This window comes from Aptenodytes forsteri, unplaced genomic scaffold (genome assembly GCF_000699145.1).
Source record: "Aptenodytes forsteri isolate BGI_AS27 unplaced genomic scaffold, ASM69914v1 Scaffold96, whole genome shotgun sequence".
NCBI classification, from domain to species: Eukaryota; Metazoa; Chordata; class Aves; order Sphenisciformes; family Spheniscidae; genus Aptenodytes; species Aptenodytes forsteri.
The window spans coordinates 4545687-4559221 of NW_008795029.1; the positions used below are offsets into that span (position 1 = coordinate 4545687).

The 13535-nt window shown below is 38.2% G+C and overlaps 1 protein-coding gene across 3 annotated transcripts in view; it reads right to left on the bottom strand.

Annotated features, from left to right (window-relative positions):
- RGPD4 (RANBP2-like and GRIP domain containing 4) overlaps positions 1–11343 on the bottom strand; it is a 31467-nt gene extending 20124 nt beyond the window's left edge. For all 3 annotated transcript variants that reach the window (XM_009276098.2, XM_009276097.2, XM_019471225.1), the window contains exons 1-17: positions 11272–11343; positions 10683–10794; positions 9616–9768; positions 8366–8596; positions 7803–7948; positions 6141–6333; positions 5332–5422; positions 4191–4400; positions 3497–3675; positions 3225–3400; positions 2785–2908; positions 2256–2417; positions 1780–1917; positions 1548–1694; positions 860–1042; positions 698–781; positions 54–192 (exon numbers count right to left, since the gene is read on the bottom strand). In XM_009276098.2, coding sequence (XP_009274373.1) covers positions 54–192; positions 698–781; positions 860–1042; positions 1548–1694; positions 1780–1917; positions 2256–2417; positions 2785–2908; positions 3225–3400; positions 3497–3675; positions 4191–4400; positions 5332–5422; positions 6141–6333; positions 7803–7948; positions 8366–8596; positions 9616–9768; positions 10683–10794; positions 11272–11333 — 2530 coding nt within the window. In that variant the 5' untranslated portion in view covers positions 11334–11343. The remainder of the gene's footprint in view (positions 1–53; positions 193–697; positions 782–859; positions 1043–1547; positions 1695–1779; positions 1918–2255; positions 2418–2784; positions 2909–3224; positions 3401–3496; positions 3676–4190; positions 4401–5331; positions 5423–6140; positions 6334–7802; positions 7949–8365; positions 8597–9615; positions 9769–10682; positions 10795–11271) is intronic.
- Between the last annotated feature and the right edge of the window lie 2192 nt (positions 11344–13535).

A 13535-nucleotide genomic window follows, 5' to 3' on the forward strand; every position in this document is an offset into this window, starting at 1 on the left:
AAGTCTTACTTGGTTTAGCTAAGCGTTTAGATAAAGATTCAGCAGCAACTTACCTGTTAATGGTGCTTCATGAAGATTTTGTGCTCTCTGATAACCCTCTGACATTGTATCTGTTCCATAACTTTCAGCAGGCCACCGATGAGATGATGCATTTGCATTGGAATTATTAAGTTTCATTTCTTGCATTTCATTCTGTCAAGACAGTGTGCCAAGTCAAGAGTATAAGTATATATTACATAGGTATTTGTAGAAGAAAACATAAGGAATGGTCCCTACCCTTTTGCTACTTAAAAGCATGTTCAAGCTTGGAAAACATAAATAAATAAATCAAGAGGTACCTGCCAGAATCATTCGAGATCTGCCCATGCAGTACAAAGTACTAAGAATGTGTTCTAAAGCCAGAAGTAAAAAAAAAAGAGCCAAGTGGATGAGAACCAAGCTGACAAAAGCAGGACTCTTTTTGCATACAGTCCTTACAAGGGTTGCCTCTGCACCCCTGCCCAAGTCCCAAATAAGAGTTTTTAAGCAGACAGATTTACTCTTGCACTCATTTTAGGCAGATGTTCACAGAAGATAATTCCACTGATTTAAGTAGTAGTCTAGGAACTGTAAGTTAGCCCATGCTATTATCACTAAGTCCTTACCATAACTAAAAGGCCAACTGTTCTTCACTGAATATGGTGACAAAATTGTTTACCTTTAAAGCTTCCACTTGCTGACAGATCATTTGAAGTATACATCTGTGATCTTCTGCCCACTGAGGAGGAGTTTTAGGAGAAAACTAGAAAAAAGTTAATTGAATCTTGTGAATTTTTATTCAAACATAACAATTCCCTGAAATAATAGCTGGCTAATATACCTTGTAGCTCTTAGTTGGTGAAAGAGAGAACTTAGTTGGTGATGGAGTGGAATGTTTCATCTCTGAATCTACAGCTCGTGACAGACCATTTCTGAAGGCAAGACTTCCCTCTTCACCATTCTCGCCAAGTTCCTGGATCACTGTATCTAGCATTTCCCTCACAGTTTCAATAGACACCGGCAGCTAGAAAGTTATTTGAAACATGAGTCATGATTACAATTCTCCCTCAAAGCAAGACAAGACTACATTCAGAATTCTGAATGTATTCTGAACAATTCATAAGGCTTTCGTAAGGCTTTCGTTACACAAGTACTGTTTTTTCAGCAAAGCTCTAAATCTGTTAAGATTAGTGTAAGAAGACAATTCACGCAAACATTAATTCTATTTTTTTCAAACTATCGACCTCTATAAAAAGATAGTGGCAAAAGCTATTTGTTTACAGTAAATCTTTCATCCACAGAGTAGTCAGAGTATTGCATGATTTGGTAGGTTACAGAAGTTACCCAGAGTTTATCAGCCCACTGGTGTTAAGCAGGTTATTTGTCTTGAGCGAAGAAGTAAGTTTAACTTGCCTTAATGCAAAGCCTGGTCTAAAAAAGCTAACGTAAATGCAAATGGCTTCATTTTGAAACAGCAACCAAAGCCACTGCATCCCTTAAAACAAGTTTTTAAAGCAAGAATTACTTACTTTCTCAGTTACTGACATATCTGAGGAGCTTTCCTCAATGATCTTCATTAGATAATGCTTGCTTTTAAGAAGATGGGTTTTGCGTTCTTCTTGTTCTTCTGGCAGCATGGCATCATTTTCAATCTCTTCTGCCTTTCTTTGGAAGATCTAAAGAACAGGACGCAGATTAATTAGGATCAGGCAGAAGTGCATAAAGCAAAGCATTTTGGGGTAATGCAATTTATAAACTTACCACGGCAAGATTCCAGTATGAAACCACGTTCTTAATAGCTTCAAATGCTAATAAAGCGTCATCAGTTTTGCCATCAACTGCATCCAGCATTGCAAATGCTATACATGCCTCTTCTTCATACGCTGCAACCTGAAAGACCTACAAAGAAAGTGAAAGACAACTCATACCTAACTGTGGAATTACACATCCAGTATTATTTTTCTCCCTATAATACAGGGAAAATACTTCTTAAAGGAAGTTGGTACTAAGGGTGTTCAGTGCCTTCCAATCATATACACAGTTTTAAAGGTAAGAATAAAGTTGTAAGGAGAGATTTTTTTCCCCCTTTATCAGACACTGATGCTACCAAATCTTATCATTATGAGTTTTGTAGTAATAACAACATGAATTGCACAATGCAGAGAAAAATCCCACAACTACATAAGATTCTGACATAGACCCTCCCTTACTTCAACCTTGGCTTAATCAATCTGTACCTGAATGTCTACGCTATGGAAGTGTTTGAAGAGAGGATCAGTAGGTTCAGGAATACTCCTCTTCTTTTTGATAGTTTCCAGCACAGGCAAAACTTTCTTCCAGTAGTAGACACTTCGTCCAATGTATTCCTTCTGGTCATAGAAGGAGTTAAGGCTAATGCCCTGGTGAAGAAAAGGGAATAGGAGCACATGTCATTTCAACAAATTTAAGTCAAAATCCTATTCATACATATCCTTCTCCTGTTTTCTTGAAAAGTTTCAAGAATGCTTCTCTGACACTTGAGATACATGTAGAAAATAACACTACAGTTTATGTTACTTTACATAGCTCTTGATGTAAACCCCCCCAAGATTTAAGACAGAGTACTTTACAGGGTGACTAAAACAACTAATTCGCCTGACAAAATAAACAAGAGTTCTCAATAATACGTTCTTATCTGACTTTTTTTTTTCCCCCCTCTCTGTCTGTTTTGGAAAATGAGAGAAAGACACCTCGGCTTCTACATATTTAAAAATAATCTCAGCTTACTGTTTTTTGCAGGCTTTTTGCCCAGTATATAATTAAGGCAGGTTGAAGGCCATGCTTCTCCAGTGTTCGCAGAATACTTATTCCATGCTGTACAATAAGCCTCAGTTTTGCTGCTGTTCCTGGTCTGAATATCAGAAGAAACATTCCTTGGTTAGTATTCTCTATTTTTCATCTGTTCACATGTTACTTGCTTGATGAATATAGCCCGCAGTTTTAGTCCTAACCTGCCTCTAGTTTAGAAATGCATTGTTAGAAATGAAAATTCCGTTTTTAGAAATCTTTCAAGTGTATCAAGTCCCTAATACAACAAAGCTTCAATGTCCAAGATATGTCAAAAAAGAAATTTAATTTCACAAGAATCTATTGGGACCAGTCCAAGCTGCTGTAGCACAAGCTGCCTAAAGGCTTGGTCAAACATTTCCAAACTGAAAAAGCCTTACATTGTTTTTCTCTGAATAAGAGTACGAACGGCATCCCACCAGGATCTTTGCTTTTCGGTATAGAGCTGTTTGCACACTGGCAATGGTAAGAATTGAGGCTGATGTGCACCGTAGTGAGAATTAAACTTCTCTTGCAATTGTAAGTTGCTAGTGAATACCACCCCAAGTAGAAATACCTGTTTTTGTAAAAATAAAATAAATAAATAAAAGGTATTAAGTACCAAAAAACTTAAATTGTATAGTACATTTGAGAACTTGGAGAGTTTACTTACTTCAAGGTCCAATAGGCAAATGGATTCAGGAGCATCTGTCTCAAGTCTCGATGTTTCTTGGGGCAAGTGAAAAAGCTGTTTTAACCATTTGCGCATTGGGGGCAAGACTGACATAGAGTTCCACTGCAAGCCAAGCCACACAAGGTGCTGGAGGCTGCCATTGTGCATTCGAACAGCACCTATGCAAAAACAAAGTTGGACATAGATGTCAACTTCCTACGAGTCAGCAAGACTTGTATCTGATCAAAGCTGGATTTCACATTTCACTCTGTCAGAGCAGCCAAAGATACTTCGCAGACCAACGAGCATCAAAATTCCAACTTTCATTTATGAAAGATTACAAACTTCAAGTTAGCCAAACTTATCAAGTAGACAGTTCATCTGAGTGCTCAAGGCATCAACCCCATAAGCTTCCGAAGGGGTGACTCTCAGATTTCCTTTCACTTCCATCCTCACCGTATTCAGTCTAATAGGCGACTATTTTTAGCAAGCCTATTTACTTCTTCAAAATCTTTAAGGAATTATTCAAGAAGCACTTCTTTGCTTTGCAATGAAGTCTAAGTCTTGCCTAGGACATTAGGGCAACTTTGGACAGCTATTCCAGGTATTTGTCTTCTGTTGCAATATGAAGTATTTGTCGAAGAGCTTCCGGTACAGAAAGTTGTGCTGAGTTTCAGAAAGTAACACCTCTTACCAATATCATATTTATTAAGTTCCACTTGCACTGGTGCTTGTGTACTGACATTTCCAATATCATCCGTGCCAATAAAAGATCTCTCTCTAGAAGCTCCACTCTCAAACAGGCTATCAAACAATGTAAACGAACCACTCTTGTTTGCAAAAGATTCCACAATCTCTTTAAAGAAGTCTTGCTTGCCATGGCTTAAGTTCAGCAGCATATGACCTAGGAAACAAAAATATCACTTCACATAAATAAAGCAGTAAACATAAGGAAAGTAATATTTGATACATTGGACTGTTCTTGCTACCGAAGGCTGGGTGGGAATCAGGATTTCCCCTTATGAAACCTACAGATTAAGTTATGTTCTCCCTGTAATTAGCTCAGTGTTTCAGCACACAGGCTTTCCAAGCTTTTAGTGACAACAATCCTAAGGCATTTGTAAATCCAGTTCTTCAGGAAAACAAAGCTAACTTATTATTACTATTGTAGGGGCATTGCAACTGTCCTTAAAATAAGTAGCTGTAATATAGGAAGAATTCAGTCTTACAAAATCCATTCTGAAACAACTGAACCTGATGTCTAGTGGGTTCATTTGTTTTCATCTAGGCCCTGCAAGAGTTTGTAGACTGAAAAACTGTCTATACTTAGCAGCAAAAAGAGCAAAGCTGATGAACAATTAAGAGGATGATACATTGGACTGTTCTTGCTACCGAAGGCTGGGTGGGAATCAGGATTTCCCCTTATGAAACCTACATTTTCATAAGGGAACAGTAACATTTTCTTTTCCTCTTGGGCCTAACAATACTTGCAAAATAGTATCAGCAGGTAGAAGCCACTTCCAGTGGATTAAGAGACCATGGAAGTTAAATTCTATCTTAGTGTGCTGGAGAGGCAAAAAGGAGGAAAAACACACCCACATTTGAAAAAAAAGAGAACACACTCTACTAGCATGCTAAAGAGGAGAAAAAAACTTTAGGTGTCAGGATCAAACTACTGTTTTGTTTTACATATGTAGTCAGAATCTAGGTTTTATTGCCCATTGAAGTGTTAACACTACGTTTCAAGACAATGAATGTGTTCTTTAACAAACTACTTAGCTTTCAAAGTAACTATCCATAACACTAAAATGGAACTATGTAGCTATTTTTATTACCAGACTGGCTTTTTCGATCACAGGCCAACATTTCCAGCATATCTTGTCCAGTTTGATCCCCCTTTATTAGTTTTGACTTTGGTTTAGGAACCTGGTGAAGTAAGGAGAGAATTGTTACAGCTTTCTCACAATGAGAATCACACAACTAGATCATTTAGTCTTAAGAATTAGGAAACAAGCTTCTTTTTAGCATTAGAAAACTATAGAAAAAAATACATAATTCATTCTGAAGGTACTATGTCACATATCCTGGGGGGGGGGGGAGGGAGCGGGGAACCCACCGAAAACACACAAAACCCTGAGGTGGGCAATTATAGCTATTGCAAGTAACATTAAGTGCGCACAAGAGCAAGTAATACCTGGAACGCAAGCAGTGGCATAAAAAGGACAATCAATTTTACTTCATAAGGCAAAGAATTAAGCTTGATTTTTTAGTTCTGCTGTCTATGCAACAAGTACATGGGAACTATTCAGTTCACCCCCCTTCCCTCCCTATAGCAGTAAGCTTAATGTATGTGTTCAGCTGTATTACAGAAAAGGGAATATACTGTAGGAAATAAACTCACTAGCCTTTAAGAATCAGGTTACTCCAACAAGGGAAACAGCTGAAGATACCCTTTTACCCTATGCATGTCATTTGAAACCTTTTAAAGAATTGTGAAAAAGTAGGGTTTCGTGAGTGAGGAGGGAGTCTTTCCTTAGGCACACAAACACTAGTTCATCTCAGGAATACAGGAGTTCAAGACACGTACAGCAAGACCATTTCAAGAACTGCATCAACTAAAGGCATAAACTGAAAAATTACTTACCTGGAAACTTATCAGATAACACAATGCTGCTAGTTCACACACAGCTCTCCACTGTGCCTCATTATCTTGGGCCATTTTCAGTAGCAAAGTTCCAGCATGCATGTATAGCTGTCCTTTCATTTCCACAAAGGTACGAGACAACTCATCAGCCCCATTCACGTATGGTTTCACTGACTGAAGTACACGATCAAAACTAAAATGTAGAGAAGACTCATTCTAAACAGAGTCCTGGTAAAAGCTATAGCAGATGGTTTTGGTTGATGTTATTTAACAGTGAATCAAGTAACTTCGTGAGTCAACGGTTAGTACCGTCTCCGTTGCTTAAACCTTAGTTGCACTAGAAAGTACAGTGGTGATCTCAAACTCCCAAAGCTCTCAACCTAGTTTATTAAAGTAAAACTTATTATTACCTAGACATTTACAGTCTTTTTCAGCACATCTTTGCACAGCTGCTTTCAAAACTATTCTCCCAAACCACACGGATAAACTTGTTCACTACTGCAGATTTAGAGAGATGCAGGAGGCACCAGGCACTCTGGCTCTTCCCTTTCCTTCATTCATCAGAAAGGCCCAAAATACAGCTAGACAGGCTCTTCAAAAATAGAAGGTACTGTAGAAATCTGAGTAGCTGTAGGCTAGTACACAACCCCCACTCAGGAGAGGCCTTCCAGAAAACAGTTAAAACACTCTTGCAATTACCTGACAGAACTATAATGGCTGTTAGCATTGCCATGATCTGGAAGTGCTTCAGATGTAATCACCCTGAAAGGCTCTAATAAAATGGCAGCAGAAAACCCAAGATAGTTTTGGTCAATGTTAGAGGAGAAAAAGAAAATAAAACATACTTGGGCATTAAGTATTCTGCATCCATTGTCTGTATTGCTTCAAATACTCATTCAAGATTAACAGACTGAAGAATATAATTTTACAAAAGACAATATAACAGCCATTGCATAATTGAGGAACAAAGGGAAGTCAATAAAAGCCAGCAAGGGGAAGGTAACACAAGGAAAGGAACACAGATCTTAATCAACACATTGACTACAAACATTGTTTTGTACTGCTCTAGGTGCGCCACAGATGATACACCTTGAAGTCAGCTGGCTTAACTGGCCCTGTAGCACCATCAGTTTTCCCTGAAGGAGAATGTTCTTACTGCAAGTGGCTTCCTCCTTCCCAATTATACTATATACCTTAAGTTCCTAATTATTCCAGCATGTGTTGTGTTAATTTAGAACAAAATGACCAGAACAAAGCTGATACACAAGAGGTGGGTTTGGTGGGGGTTTTTTTGTTTTTTTGTTGTTGGGTGTTTGGGATTTTTTAGTTGTCTGGGAAATCTGGATTAATCAATTGCTGAAGTATAGAACAACATTCTCTTACTGAAGGGAAAGAAGTTACAAAGTTAATTGACCCAGGATATCAATGAGCCTTCTCCATGGTTGTATGCTACTCAAACAATGCTTGCCTCTCAGTCAAAAGATAGCTTGGGGTTCAAACCCAGTAAGAACCATTCTTAGTGGCTAGTACAGAGAATCGCCTCTCCCATCCACAAACAACAGTGAAATCAAAGCTTGGTAGATGTTCTGTGACCCAGATAAAAAAAAAAAAGAACAATTCTTAGAGAATTTTTTTTTTTTTTTACTAAAGTTAAAACGTTACCTTTCAAGTGCCTCTCTGCATTCCTGAACATCTCTAGAAGAAAGTGTCATTTTGACAAAGCTGGAATAGGCCAGCAGATGATCTTTCTTGATAGCTCTCCAGTTATTTTTATCAGACTCCAAGTCTTGTAAAGATTCCAGATATTCCTAAAGAAGAAAGTTCATCACAGGATAAGGAACAGTCATCCTTCCATGAAGGCAAGGGCAGTACTTCTCCAAAACATATTAGTAGCATTTACTGTATAATCCAGTTTCACAGGTGAGACCTTAACATATTCTTCAGCAGCAAAGTTCCAGGGAACTATTTGCCGGAGCAATTTTATCCCTAATGGAACTCAGCTTTTGAAGTTAGAAACTCAAAAGCTCTGTAAGGCTTAATTTTAGGGAGAAAATTCCAATTAAAAAAACCAAGAAGTATTTTGTAATTCCACTGGTTTCAGTAGACTTGCATTTGAAGGAGTTAAATCACTTGAGAAATAGCTGTCAGAGTAATGACACTAAGAGAAATAGACCAGGATAAAAGGATATGGAAGACTATCACAGGATCAAAATACGATTAAACACCTCAAATGTCTCTACAACACAGGAACACCATTCCAAGCTTGACTGCAAAGGTATTTTCTTCTCTGCCTCCTGACAATGGAGCACAGCATCTCTTAATCTATTATTTGAACGGTAGAGCGCAACTAGTCTGATGTTTATGTAGACATCATCTGGTCTTGCATAAAGTTCTGCTTGAATCAAGTCAACAAGCTGATTCCATCCATCTTCACCTTTACAATCCAATAACTGCTCCTGTTAAACATGAAGGCAACATGTTAATATTTCATTTCCCACGTAAGGCTTTTCAGCAACTACAGTACCAGACAGTTTTCCTTCCTCCACTATGTAGACTACATTACTCAAACTACACTACTCTTAATAGCTTTGAGGTATTACATAAAGTTTGACAAAATACTCAAATATTTAAAAATGGAGATAACTATCATATAAGAAAATCCTCAGAAGAATTTGCCTCTTCGCAATGGTAAGTAATGTTTGTCAAACCATTTGCTCCAATGACAGCATACCCTGCCATAGACTACCTTGCTTAAAAAAAAGACAGACATCTTAAGACTTCAATGTGGTTGCTGCTTAGCTACACAAAATTAATATAACGGTGCAAAAGTGAGACTGCATGACTGAAAGCATTTACACAGTATGTGAGAATTGCAGCATTTCTCACATTCTGCAGAGTTGATCAGAATACAAATTTAAAAGCAAAAAAGCAGCATAGAACAAGAAAGCTTGAGTTCACAGGCCTGCTACCTTCCTGCCAGTCGCATTAATATAACGGTGCAAAAGTGAGATTGCATGACTGAAAGCATTTTACACAGTATGTGAGAATTGCAGCATTTCTCACATTCTGCAGAGTTGATCAGAATACAGATTTAAAAGCAAAAAAGCAGCATAGAACAAGAAAGCTTGAGTTCACAGGCCTGCTACCTTCCTGCCAGTCGCACAATAGAAAGATCAAGTAGTGCCTATCTAGTCTTAACTTCTCAGATGTGATAACTAACACAGTTTCTCGGCATTTCTGAAGAGGATTAACCTTGAAACATTAAAAAGGGTACGAAAGCCTGTAGCTGCAGCTTTCTTGAAAGCTAGACAAAAATGTCAGACTGCAAAGAAAGTGACATCTAATGGATTTAATATTAAAGATTCTAAAATAATTTAGCCAAGAAGAGTTTTGCGTGAGGTGACATGCAAAAAGCAGTCCAGTCAGAAGCTGAAAGTTTCTTTAAGCCACAGAACAGAGGTAATTTGGAATTTACCTTCAACCTGTAAACAGCAGGACTCCCAGGGAAGAGCTTAGCAGCTCTCTCAACCCAGTATTTTGCTCTTCCATCAGTAATGTCGTTATTGCATAGTAACTCTGCAATCTTCAGTACAAGATCTTTCTGTGTTGGGTTCAACTCCACGGAACGCTAGTTTTCCCCATGCACACACAGGAGGGAAAAAAAAAAGTAACTTGATCTTACAATCCATATAGAACAGGAAGGAAAGTTATGCCTCAAACAGACCCAGCTATTCAGATCAGTTAGATCTATCAATATAGAATATATTAAAAAAAGACTTTCTAAATGTCACCGCTAGTTTACAGCGCCCTGATACAACTGCTGGAATTCAGGAGAGCATAAGAGAAATAATGCAAAAGCCAGCTCCCTCTGCATCTACCACCAGCTACTGCTATACACAGGCAGTAGGACTATAAGGACCTCTAGTCTACCCAGATATGGACACTAAAAAAAAAAGCTAAGACAGTTTAAGAAGTGTGATAGCACTTCATGGAGTTGTGTTGGCAACCAGACTTCTGAGCACATCATCTCCCTCCCCAAAACCAGAACAAAGACATTCAATTGGGAATTCAACATTTACATGCTTGCCTCATCAAAATTAGATTCGCCCCTCCCTTCTGCCCCCACCCCCTCCAAAACCAACCGAAAAAAAACCTACTAGGCCTACAGTCTTCTAGTAGTAATTAGATTCCTGTTGTCATCACAGTCCACATTAAGGAATTCTACAACAGTCACAGATCCTTAGTCCAAAAGGCCATGTATGACATGGGAAGAATTTAACAGCAGGTAGCACAAAGATCAAGCCCAGAACAAAAAACCAAAGAATCAACTTAAAAAATATACTACTGCAGCAAGTGATATAAAGTGAAGAATCTCCTCTGCAGCGCTTCATATGCTTTTCATTGTCAAATGTGTACAAATAATACAGTTTTTCCAGGAACACGTTTTCTTCTATGGGTTTGAGAATGTCCAGCCCAGAAGGATTTTAAAAGTCCATTTACAAAGGAATAAAGCAGGACATTAGGGGTCAGGGTAGTACTTACCTTGTAACACCCAAAAGCTTTTTCTATGTTATCCTCAGCTTCGTAAATTTGTCCAAGAAATCTGTGTGCTTTGGGATCTCTCTCTTGTACATTAAGGTATGTAGATATATACCTATGGAGGGGAAAAAAGTCAGTTACTTGACCAATATTTTTCAGTAATACTCTTCCCCCCCAACCTATTATGATAACTTAATCTGCCATACAGGAAGTACAGACGGATTTTGTTCTAGATACCTTGCCTGGACCTTAAAGTAAGAAGCAACATTGTTTTACATGTACAGATGCTACTTACTTGCCAGCAAGTATTCCTGTTTATTAAAAAAAAGCAGTAGTTCCCAGAAAAAGTAAAAACTACATAATACAATGAGGGAAAAAACAGCCATTTCAACCAGGTAAGTTTTTCAGTAACACATAACTAATCTTAAGTTGTTGTTTTATAAAGATTTAAATGGCACTCAATACCCACATTTACTGCTACCTTAAAACAGCATGAAATTGATCTTGGTTTCTCTGGTCTACTTCATATTCATTTAGCTTTTCTCTTACACTTTAGAGAACAGAAAAACAAACATACATCAACATATGTTACCTTTTAGCAAGTTCATATTCTTTTATTTCAAAATACAGCTTAGCAAAGAGGAATCCTTTCATCGATTTCTGAAGGAGAAAACATGACAGACATACTTTAGACATACGGTACTTTTAAAATAATTCAACAGGATAAGCCCTCTTTTCAGCAATACATAATACTTTTAAATGACTGAATTTGACAAACAGTTACCAGCTCAAATCCAATCCTTATATTTAAGGGTTTGTTTTTGAAAGATGTAGGATTAAGAATTAAAAGAGTAAGTTTTTCCTATAATTGGCAAAGGCTACTAGGCAAAATAGAGATTACAAGTGAAGCAAGCAACAAGCCCTTATACATGTGGCATTTCATAAACACTTCTGATTAAAGAGAGTGGAAGAATGGGGTCAGCTACATTTAATCTCTTCTGTTGCAATGTCACAAAGAAAAAAAAAATCGTACAAACCAAGAGAGATCTCTCATTTAGCCCTGCTGTAGTGTACTGTCATTGGACACTACTGTTCAAATATACTTGAGGAAAAAGCAGCTTCTATTTCAGTCATTCTCAGTTTGGGTAAGAAATGTATTTCTGCAGTAATTTATTTCTGATCTTGTCAGCCTAAGATAACTTGAACATACACACCCTGTAGGCAAAAGGTGAAACATCTCCAAAGATATTTTTTAGGCGATAGAACAAGGAAGCAACAAAAGCAAAACAAAAAGAAACACACAGAGAGCAGGCAGAGCACAAGGTGGCAGCAGCATGGACAGGAGGAAAAGAACAAAAGGAATGAAGCTAAAGAACTAAGTCACAAGCAAAATCCTCAAGGTAGAAGTAAACAAGACAGAAATTTAAAGCTTGAGCTCCCAGTATCAGTTCAAAAGCAGGTTTTGCCTGTGAACCAAAAAATACTGGAACTAGTTACATCTATGATTCCAAACAAGTGTGTACATTTTGAATACACTTGAATTACTAGTCTCCCACCCCCCCAAATCATGCAAAATTTTAAGAAGTGGTTTAGAATGAAACCGGGCCTCCTAAGGTACTTCAAGTTTTCAGTCTGTATTTTTGAAGTATGCTATAAAAAGGAAACACTGAAATCTGTCAGAGTGGAGTCACACTTGGCATCTCCTTTTAAACATGGATGAAAAGAAACTTCAAGATAAATGCTTTGCAGCCTTATAAGCACCCCCCCAAATCCACACAAGAAAACCAGTAACTATTTCCACCATTGACTGTGCTATATAATTAGTTGCAAGCATTACTTAAAAAAACAAACAAACAAACAACTAAATATGCACCAGTTGGTCTTAAGCACAAGAGGAGAGGAATTTTTTTTGTTGACTTCAATAGGAATATCAAAACAATTAAAAAGCATCTCTGATTCTGGCAGTGATGTACTTGATATTATCTGGTCTGAACAGCACCCAAGTCAATTAAACAAAGTCAAAGGACAATTTTGTTGCTGTTGGGAAAGGCACAAATGATGATGATAATGTACACAGGCCCTGCGTAAAGGCCCTACTGCATAATGGTGAACATGGATGCATTCACACTATACAACACGCTGCTGAATATTCTACCTCCGCAGTAAAAATCAGTTCAGAGTAGCAGAACAGGATCTTTCAGGATTAAATAGCTCCCATGAATTGCATCAGACTGCTCATTGTGACCTGTATACCATTTTCCAGATGTAATGGAAAGGTATCCAATCATGCAGAGTTCCTCATCCTTCTGTCCAGTTACTAAAATACAGCAGGAAAATTATTTTCTCCCAGTTCTCCCTCTCTTAATACTATTATTTCACAAAGCATTCATACAGACAAGAATATTAATCACACGGCACATAAAATAAAATCGAAAGTGTCTCCCGTATCCCCTATTTGAGTTATTTTTCTAGAAAAAAGAAACTCAGGAACCTTAGGAACTACACTCTCACAAAACTGCAGAATGCTGTACTTATACTTGGAGAGATGGTGTGATCTTTAAAGCTACACTAAGGCTTATCAGGTGTAAAACGCAGGTGCACAGCTCTGGTAAACCACCGCTCCTGGTTTCTTCCTGCTGCTTTCTTACTGCTTCCAGTAAGCGAAACCCCACGCCCTTCCTCATAGCAGCTTCCCCTACCTCACTCGACTTAAAGAGACCCTGAGTAAATACGGACTCAGAAATGCTCCCAGAAACACCACAACCCTCTTTTCCTCTTACCGCCAGGGATGAGGAAGGGCAGAGCAGCCCAAGCCCTCGCACCGCCCGACACGGCGCGGGGAGCCGCAGTACACGC